At 49.9% G+C, this 10,466-nt stretch overlaps 1 protein-coding gene across 20 annotated transcripts in view; it reads left to right on the plus strand.

The window, feature by feature from the left end:
• The window catches only part of CSMD2 (CUB and Sushi multiple domains 2), a gene marked incomplete at its 5' end in the record, with an annotated part of 338,842 nt that extends 328,376 nt beyond the window's left edge, over positions 1–10,466 (plus strand). For 18 of the 20 annotated variants that reach the window (XM_083809741.1, XM_083809740.1, XM_083809743.1 and 15 more), the window contains 3 exons: positions 558–696; positions 1,254–1,429; positions 1,822–10,466. In XM_083809741.1, the coding sequence (XP_083665867.1) occupies positions 558–696; positions 1,254–1,413 (299 nt within the window). In that variant the 3' untranslated portion in view covers positions 1,414–1,429; positions 1,822–10,466. Of the gene's footprint in view, positions 1–557; positions 697–1,253; positions 1,430–1,821 lie in introns of those variants that run through there. The other 2 variants (XR_014575007.1, XR_014575008.1) reach the window with 2 other exon arrangements.

Genomic DNA, 10,466 nt, shown 5'->3' on the forward strand with positions numbered 1-10,466 from the left:
AGTTTGGAGGCACAAAAGAGCACCTGAGCACATTTTTTCCCCATCTTGCCAGATGTCTGACCTAAGAGCCCAGGTCCCATTGCTGCCACAAAAAGCATCTCCATCGCACTTTCAGAAGTCACAGAGGCACTTGAGAGCTTAGACCACCCAAGGTCTAAGCCTCTAAATCTCTCTTAAAATGTGGCTTAAGCTCTTAGGCCTCTTAGCATTTTTGGAATCTAACCCTGGAGTCTTATCACCTTTATGGAGAATTAGATGCTCATTATTGTGGCCTTTGGAAGTCTCTCTTAAAGCCTGGCTTTACGTATCCAAGCAAGAGCGTTTCAGTAAGGTTAATCTGTTTACATCTATCTTTAATTGCACTCCTCAATAAATGATAATGCCTGAACTAGGTTAGCTCTCCAAACCTTTCTTCATGAAGGTCAGAAGCTTTTGATTACCTTTTACAGCAACACCTGTAACTCTTGTTCTGTCCTTGAAGACGTAACCTGTAAGTCAAGCAAACCCCATTTCCTGCAGCAGTGTTTTGAAATTTGGTTACTTTTGCTGTGTTTCAGACATCAGCATGATGGAAAATGATCCGGAATCAATAGGACACCATTTTGCATCAAACAGCAGTTCTGTGGCAGCTGCCATTCTTGTGCCTTTCATAGCCCTGATTATTGCAGGGTTCGTGCTTTATCTGTACAAACACAGGTAGGTTTCAGGAAAGATGCCAGTAAGTGAAACAAAATAAGGGGGCTGACAGAAATATTTGTGAGCTTGACTTAAAAGCACTCCCCCTAGACCTGGTTTCTCATTTAATGTAGAAAGTAAAAAAGTAATGGAGCAAGCATGCATGGAAGGACAAGGGTGTTAGGAGAGGAGAGCGCTGAGCGCTATTATGACCATCAATAAGATTTGTGGCAACATTAAGTAGGATAAGGCAAAGTAAATTTCATACTTCGGCTTTGCATATGTTGTAAATCACGTATTTCTCCTGATCAGTGCATTGCTGTAGAAATGTTGTTGCACTTCAAAGCATGTGGCTGCTCTGCAGACAGAGCATGCTTAGGACTATAGCAAAGCCCAGAGAGCTTCCTTTACCACAGGTCTATAATAAGATTTGTTATAGATCCCTGCTGCCTTTCCCCCAGGTGTTTACCCTGTTCAAAACCAGCTCTTTCCTTTCCACTGACTTTGCCAGTGCTGTTGTTCTGCCTGCAGCAGGAGTAGCCGTGACCTCTCTGGATTTTCTCTCTGGCTTTCTGTAGGAGAAGACCAAAAGTCCCATTCAATGGCTATGCAGGCCATGAAAACACCAACGTCCGAGCAACATTTGAAAACCCTATGTATGACCGAAACCTGCAGCCCACAGACATCATGGCCAACGAGACGGAGTTCACAGTCAGCACTGTGTGCACAGCTGTATAGCACTCGTCCCCATGCGGTGAGTGGGCAGAAAGGGAGCATGAGAGGGGGACAGTGCCAGCACTTTTCTGTCCCACCTCAACCCAGCTAGGCCGAACTGGTCATGAATAGAATACTGGTGTGCAGCTGAGTGGTTCCCTGTGTGGTTCCCGACAGGGCATTTTGTACAGTGGTACAAAAGGTACAGACGAGGGTAAACCAAGGGGGTTAAAAGTTTTACTGCGCAGGGACAGAGGAATAACTTGCCGTTGTAAACAAAATTCTATGATTCTAAAAGCATCAAGCAGCCCTCAAGGGCACTTCTAGACTGGCAAGTTCTTAGTTTGAGACAGCAAAGCTATACAGGCTTTCATTTCTGCTTGTAAGAACCAACTGTTCCTTCTCTCTCGCCCTTCCTTTCCCATTGTCCAGACTCCTCCGGGTTGGTATCTAGCGGATGATTGTGTTTCACCTCACTAGCCTCCATCCATTCCCTCCCATCTCCCTCCTCCCAACCGTGTTGAGGCTGTGGAGAAGCTGCTACACCTTGTTGGACTTTGTGTTAACTCCCGAGAGACTGCTGGGTTGTCCTCTGTCGTCCTCGTCCTCCGTCTGCATCCTGCCGTGGATAACGGAGCCAACCAAAGGTCTGCTCCAGCACAGCTCCTCTCTCCCGCGCTCCCGGTGGGTTCCAGCCCGATGTCAAGGCCTGGGGAAGTGGAGGACCTGGGAAGTGAGGTGGTGGGATCGATACGCTGCGGGGAGCAGAGGGGTATTTGGGGTCCCCTCCACTTTTGGAAGGAGCGTGGACAGGAAGGACGAATGCAGGTTACACTTCATGACGTGCTGCTTGGGGTTCCTGGGAAATACCGGTAGGGGAGAAGGTGAATACTTGCTTTGTCTTTATTTGGTTGTATGGGTTATTTGTCGGTTTGTCTAAGCAGACGTTTTCAAATGGGACCTTTTCAAACTTTTCTCCCCTGTATTTAATTTTCCTTTGTATGTTCTTGTTGAGTTTCTTCCGCCCCTGTTTTCATCATCGACGTTGTCTCTCTGAACCTGAGGCTGCTTTCAGGGCTGATAAGGAAACTTCCCTCCACCTCTGGCCTTCTCCTGGTGACTGCTGATTTTAGCCATTCCCAAACACCCTAATAAGAAAATTGCTGACAGACACGAAGGGACAAAAACCTCTTTAAAAATAACTGTAACAAGTAACGGTGCCCCCATGCACACCAGTAGCATTCAGAAGCCTTTGCCCTTTCCATATTGATCCTCCAAATGGCAATGCAATAAGAGTTTTAATTTCTATCCAAAGCTCTTCCCTTTATTTCCCAGGAGCAGAAAGGTTGGCTTGGCTTTCGTGAGAACAGATAAGGCGGCTTGACATTTTTCCTCCCTTATAAACGAACGATGCTTTTGTGATGACACTTTCCTCCTCTAATAAAGAGGAGAGCTGCTCTTGTTGATTTAGGGGTTTAGTCTGTTTGGTTTGAGTCACTGTTTCTTACACCAGACAAGAGTCAAAGGCGGCAACAGTGCCATTTTACCAAACTATGTCAAGCACCTCTCTGAAATACAGTTGACTTAGAGCAGTAAGTCAATGAAGCATCTTTTTCTTACAGAAAACTTGATGGGAGAATAATTAAAACAAAAAAGGGGTGGTGTTTACATCCATGCTTGCATTTAAACACTGGCTCTCCCCTACCTAGCGTCAGCTGAGGTTTTGTCTAATGAAAACCACAGGGTAGTTTTTTTTTCTGTTTTGTTTATTCGTTTACTGTGTGTGTGCATGTGTGCGTGTGTGTATATGTATAAATATATATTATTTTTTTTACTTCTGTCTCTTATTCAGCACTCTTAGAGTAAGCAGCGTTCTACAGCCTATTTGCTCACCAGCCAGCCTGCCAAAAAATGCCGTCTTTGCTCCCCAAAGCATTGCAGAGGCGCTCTGATTTATTCCTCAGAGGTGGGTGGAAGCACATGTACAAGCCAGAGCCCTGATGGAACGTGGAGGAAAGTCAGGCACTGCCGCACAGAGGTGGGTGCACACGTAGCTCAGGGCCAGTGCTGGACCTTGACAGAGCGAGTCCTGCAGCAAGCCACGCTGCCAGCTCGTGCCAAATACGCAGGCGGAGGCGGTTGCAGCCCTCCATGGCTGTGGGACTACGTTCCTTCAGGTAGCCAGGACAGGCTGGCAGGGCACCTGCCCCTCCCTGAGCACCTCCAGCTTGCAGGACACAGACCCCAGGGCAAGCTGAAGGGGAAGTGAGAGGAGGGGACCCCAAGTAGGCTGCGGTGGCACTCGGGACCTGGAGCCAGGGCACACATCCCCTGCAGTTTGTCTGCTTCAGTCGAGCTGCTGCGGTGAAGTCAGGAGCTGCCTCTCAGTCACACTGATGTAACCAAGATCTGGATATTCTCCAGGTTCCTGCTTCTGTGTGCACAGAGAGCTGGTTCCTGACTTCACACCTGCTCTTCTGGCCCATATTTGACTTCAAAGGCCCCTTCTAGCCTAATTTTTAATGTTATACGTGCCCTTTGCCTAGTCCCCGTACCACAGCGAACAGACCAGGCTCCCTTGCATGGCAAATGGTAGAATCTTAGATCCTGAAACCAAACAGATCCTAAAAACAAACAAATCCTGAAGGCAGCGCCCTTTTGTGTAGTCCCCTGTGCTCTGGTGCCGTTGATTGCAACATCCCGGCTCCTCTCTCAGTACCCACAACTCCAGCACCTTGCAGCATCCCCCAGCAGCAGCAGCAGAGCTTGGATCTCACCGGGCTCCTGCTGCTGAGCTGCAAAAGAACCACTCCTGGCTGCCAGCAGTGCCCAGCCCCTGGCACGCACCGAGCAGCTCAGGCTGTCAGGCGGAAAGGAGCGACGTACGCACACAACAACAGGTCCCACATTTGCTTTTCAAACCTTTCCAAATCCCACTCAATCAAAGTAATAGCAAGGAGAAGCTTGTGTCAAGGTGTGTATAACAAGCCCGAGGTATTTTAACAGCAAGGTAGGGAGAATGGGAGCCGTACTTAAACAAGACTTGCTGCTTTCAGCCTATTATGTACCATTTTCTACTGTTGCCCAAGCAACAAAGGCAGTGGAGGGGGTCTTGTCCCATTTTTTTGCAAGCTGGCTGGGACCTGATACGTGACATTCTTCATTCTTGCGCCCAGAGGACTTGCATTATGTTTAAAAAAGAAAAGGAAAAAAAAAAGAAAAAAAGAAAGAAAAATTAAAGAAAAAAAATCCCTCTTTTGTACAGAGATATATTTTTATGAAGCAAAAGTTTGTACAGTAAAGACACAATGTAAATGTTTTTTCATTATTGTAGTAAACAGTAGTGGAAGATCAGCTTTTTTTTGTAAATGTAATAAAATGTATAAATATGGTTTACATAAAAGTGTAAATATGTAATCTATACATACACTTGGCTTGTCTGCAATATATACAATTTAATTTATCTGTCTCTGTATATGAGGCTTTTCATTGTGTCCAGGCATACTTTACTGAATTTGAAAGCTATTTTAAATTTTTGAATTAAAATAAAATATAAATTTTTGCATTGCTTTTCTTACATTCCTCTGGTGCCTTTTTCATGAGCTGCCAAAGTTTTCTTCTAGGATCCTCTGGATGCTGACCTGCACGCGCACACGTGCCCATGCATGAGGACAGCAGGGACGCGCCCATGCTCCCGGGGCTGGAGGCTGGGGGGGGCTCCTGACCTTCACGTCCTGGCCTTGTGCCACAGCTGCTCAGAAGCACATCCCTGCTCTCACCAATGCACAGCAGCAGTAAAAGGTGGAGGACTCAGGCCAGACCTTGCCCCTTTCCCCATCACCACTGCGGCACGCCTCCCCGTGCCCCGGGCAGACAGCCCCAGTCTGGACACGGTCTGCGCTGCGTGGCCGGCAGCAGGCCTATCTGTAAGGAGCTGAACCAAACCGACATCTGTCTGCCAGCCCTTTTGGTGCCCTCCTCTCTTCTCACTTGCTCTGCGCTAATCAGATGCGAAGTTTTTCCAGCTGTGGTCTCATCCCCCCTCCCTTGCCCCCCAGCAGGGAGCTGATGCTCGGTCTGCTGGGAGGGCTCGGGGAGCTCACGGCTCCTCCGCCACGGCAGATCAGCAGAGCCCCTTTGAAAACAGGTACTTGAGATCCTCGAGGAAACAAACAAAACCCTTGAAACTGTGATTTATATCTCAACTTCACTACTGAAGGCGGGAGCACAGCTCCCCAAAGTGAGACTAACTGCTGTTAATGTCTCTTGATCCAGGCCTGGTGCTGAATTCGCATTGCTTCAAGTTGGAAATTAATTTGGCAGAGAATTTTCTGGTTGGAAAGGGACACTGAATATGTTGTTACATGTCTGCTGTTGTGCTTTCGGAGTGTGTCTGAAGTTGATGAATTTTTCAGTGATAAATAGGCGTGTTTTCATTTCTGGTGTCCCTGGCAGAGTTTGTCAACATGTTTTTGCTCTGACCCATATTAAGCCTTATCTCAGGGGTTCTTGCTCCAGCGGTTTGCTTTTCCTGCTGTAGCATTGGAGGGCAATCTTGGGGTGACAACCCCCAGGCCCCTGTCCCCTTCCAGTCCCTCGTCCCTTTCTTCTGGCTGAGACTCCAGATGAAGTATTTTGGAGCTTAGAAACTAAACGGGGCAGAACTTTAATCTCTTTGAGCCCTAGAGAAAGGTAGAGCCAGACAACAAATTAATCATTTAATTGCAGCAGTGAGCAGCCTGGAAGAAAGCCCTCCATGCCCCTGCCAAAATGGTGGACTCCATCAGTCCCTGGGACCACGTTAACGAGCTTCTCTTCGAGTTACAGCACCACCAATGTGAGACATCCCTGCTTTTCCTCTCCATCCGTGCGGGTGGTGGTTCCTCCCCAGCCACTGCTGTAGGGCCAGGTCGCAGCCTCAGCGTGGTGCAGGAAATAACGACTTGTCACTGCCCCATCCCAGAGCTCAGGGTTAATCCCTGGCTGTGTGCAGAATTGATTATTTTGCTTTTCCAGCAGGTTTTTATCAGGCTTATTCAGCGCTGCAGGCAGGAAGAAACAGGGCGGTGAGCAGAGCCCTGCTGGGTGGTGGGACAGCGGGGTCTGCGGAGCCCCCGGCTTCTGCAGGCTGCCAGTCAGCTCCGGTGGGTCTGCTCCAGGATGCCCCAATTTGCTTTAATTAGGCTGTGTTCTCTGCTGAAACGCCTCCTCTCTCCCCCTTGCCGGTGACTGACTGCAATTAGCTTGTGTCTCAGCGCTGATTGACAAAATTTGTTTTATAAAAAGGGCGTTACATGCTCTTTGATGTCCTGCTGCCTGCTTCTGCTCTGCCCACGCTGGCTTCACTGATGCGAGTCTGCTGCTCTCTGTGGCTTTCCCGTTGCCATTTATTTGTCTGATTTTTAAGCCAGATGCTTCATCTTTCTTGTTTCATTCTCTTCTCAGCTGGCCTCGGCTGGTTTACCTGAAACGAGGTCGGCAGGAAGGCAGCGGGAGGTTTGAGCAGGCAGCACGTTGGGCCGCGTGTTGGCCAGTGCTGGAGCTGGGGACAGCCCAGCCATGGCATGATGAACCTCAGACATTTTTTTACTTTGAATTGTGGGGCAACAGCACTGTTCCTGTTTGATTTAGGAGGACACTGACGGAGGAAGGATTGTCAGCACCTTTGGGAGGTCTCTGGTCATCCTTTTGGTTCATGAGGGCGCCATTTTGGCTGGGGTCCTGCAGCCAGGCCATGTCACAAGGCAAGGCCACCCGGCCCCCTCTGCAGGCCCAGCTGGGGGCTCTTGGGGGCTAGATGCTCTTAAGGTAGAGGTGGTAGTGCTTCAGTTTCATGCTATTGCCTGCTTTTGGTGCTGGAGTCTTCTGCAAAGGGACTTTAGTGTCTTTAAAGTATGTTCCCCTCGGGCACCGGCAGACGCTGTCAGTGTATGAACAAGGGCTGTGGGCTGCCCTGGGTCCCGTGGCAACAGGCATGGCGTGAAGGTGTAGCAGGAGATGGTTCTGGGAGCAGGGTTTGCAAATCAAAACCCAGCTTGTGCAAAGGGAAACGGAAGCTGGAGAGGAGAAAACGTGCCTCCTTGGGTCAGCCAACACTGTGTCTTCAGGTCTGAGGATGTTGCCATGATGCCCAACTGTGCCGAGTCAGCCAGGCACGAAGGAAGCAACAGAAAGGGAATAGGTAAGGAAAACCAAATCACAAAACGGGAGAGGCCTTTGGAGCTCACCTGTCTCTCAGGGCTCCCCAAACATCCACAGAGTCCCCTTAGAAATCAATAAATAACATTAAGCTGTGCTGGCACATCTGACCCCTTCCAGCAGGTTCTAATTTAGCCAGCAGAATAAGCATTTACAGAGCTAATTAACAGCAATTTATATCAGCGTTTTTTAAATGACTGATTAACTCATGGGGGTGCCCCATACATACAGTCCACCCACGGCTGCAGTTCCCTTTGCTTTTCAACAGAGCTTAGGCCGGCGAAAGAAAACACCCCATTAATTGTTTGAATTAGATGAAGCAGCCACCCTGCCTCGTCTAGTCTAGCTGGGCCCCGCTCAGGGAGCTCAGGGTGTTTTTTGTTTTACCCCCACATGCTGCTGGCTCCCAGATTGCATAGACCCTGCTCGGTGGGACTTTGCCAAGCTGGTGCTGCCCAACCCTGTTGTGCTTAAAGCCACGCGGTGTCTGGGGTCTGTGTTTTGGGGTGCAAACGTGATACAATTGCACGTGGGGATGAGGAGAGCAGGCGGCTGGGCAGGGCAGGTTCTTCCTCCTCGCACCCCGGCTGCACCAGGGGGACGTGGCAGGGAGGAAGGAGGCAGCAGCCGTGGCCGTGCAGCTGTCCAAGCGAATTACGGCCACGCGGCGGCTGCACTGGTTCCGCTCTACAGCACTCGACAGAGCACCTGGAAATTCATTTGTCACTGGAGGAGAAACGAAGAAACCAAGTGAGGTGAATAATGAAATGCTGGAATAATTAACCACGGAGGGAAGGCAGCGGGGAGCGGGGCACGGCTCCGTGTGCCAGCTGCCGGGGCTGCGGCTGCCCTGGAGGCGTTCACTGGGAGCGGGGCCATGCGTGCGTGCAGGGGGAGCCATGGGTGGTGCTGGCCCTGGGGCTCTGCCTGTTGCCCTGTCCTGCAGTTTCTCGGATGGGAAGGATAAAATATCATGGACCCACCTGGGGGAGAAAGGGAAATCCCTGGTTTACCTGATAAACCCCTTACGTCAACAAGCTGGGTAGTTGGGGGGTCCAAAGGGGGATTTGCCCACAGCAAGTACCCAGGAGCATCACTGCCAGGCCCCTTGTGTAGTTCAGATCCTCACACGACCATCAGAGAAACACATTTACACTGCCGGGTGTCCCTAATGCGATGTAAAGCCCAGGGAAAGCTTTAAATCAAGGGGATTTCTGTGGGACCCTGCAGCTGAGGTTTCTCCCTGTGCAAAGCCCTCGCTCTGACCCTGTACGCGGCTCATGGATGCTTGGGCTCCAGGCTTGATCTGTCCTTGTAGGACCAGGAGAGTGGAAAAAGGTTGTGTGGGTAGTAGCTGCCTAATGGCCACTTATGCGTGAGAGAATCTGCAGCCCTGATGTTGCCTAATTACTCAGTTAACATTAGTTTAGATTGTTCCAGTTTTCCTCATCAATTTTTAAATTCCATTATAAGGCTCCCACTTTGTACATTGCTCTTTGCAGCCTTGCTCACTCTGTCTCCAACAAACGAGAAACTTAAACCTATTCCGTAAAAAGCAAAACCAACAAACAGCAGGAACTGTTGCAGAGAGGTGGTGTCAGAAACATGCAGGTGCAGCTGGGCTGTCTCATGCGTTTTGGGCACGCCGGAGGATGGAGGAGGTGATTTCGACGGACTGCGCGGGCAACCAGGCCAGGTGAAAGCAGTGCTGAGTGTCACAACCCCAGCAAAAAGTGCATGAGCACCGCTGTTCTGGGTTGGTGGAGCTGGTGATTGATCCGTTGCTGCCGCCTCTCCTAGGGCAGCTGCACCTCGTCGTGCCCAGCCTGGGCACAGCCCTGCGCAACAGCACCCGTGGCCTGCCCGTCAGACATTGGGAGAGCTAAGTGGTAATTCACAGGGAATAATTTACAGCTGATTTCCCTCCCCTTCTCTTTGAAGAGAATATCTAGCAGCAGGTTGCAATTTCGCTTAATTCCTTCCTTACTGAAAGGAGTTGACAAATATATTTGTCATGATCAGGTCTGGTGCTCTGCTAGATTTCATTAGTGGCTCTGCATTAACAAAGTGCTTTGTGCTGTTCGTCAGGTGCTGTTTCCATGTCCTTACTGAATTGCTGTAAAACCCCCTGCAAATTTCTGTGGGGGCAGATCATGTGTGCAGCTTTGGAATCCGCAGCCTGGGAAAAACTTCAGTATTCTCAGAAAGCAAACGAGAAAATGACCAAATGACCACAGTCCTGCGGTGACCTGACCATAGCACGTACGCAACAACGGTCTCAACTTCAGAGGCTGCAGTCAGGGCTTACGTAGCTGAAAGAAGAGTGATGCTATCCCTCTGTCTGGTGTCTGTCCTTCCTGGCAGAGCTATGGACTGCCACCACCCGATGGCTGACGGCCACACAGCGTGTACTCACGTAGCTCAGCGATATGGCAGCACCTCCCGGCTCATTTCAGAGGCACGAGGCTGTGCCTCTGCCAGGGGCCAGCAGCCCCGGCCAGCTCCCTCTGTCCTCTGCTGTGGGATGTGGGTTATCCAGCCACACACACGCAGTTTGTGGGTTCAGGCACCTGAGGACCATACACTGCCATCCCTAGTACAGCACGTTTGGAAAAAGTTCAGTAAATCCACCTTGGTTCTTCCTAATAGTCAAAGTGAGTTAATTTCCGTTTTCATCCTAATTCAAATGGCAGTTCCTGAAAATACATGCTAAGACCAGGATCATAAATTATTATGTGTAGAGAAACGGTGATCAGGTTTGATGCTTGACCCCCTGCTGTGTGTAGCCTGGCACACACCGAAGTGCCTGGTGGAAACACACACGGGCTGCGCTTGCCTCCGCTCCGCCTGGCGACTGGGCACCGCCAGATGCCCCTCTG

Source organism: Anser anser (assembly GCF_964211835.1).
Source record: "Anser anser genome assembly, chromosome: 24".
Classification (NCBI taxonomy): domain Eukaryota; kingdom Metazoa; phylum Chordata; class Aves; order Anseriformes; family Anatidae; genus Anser; species Anser anser.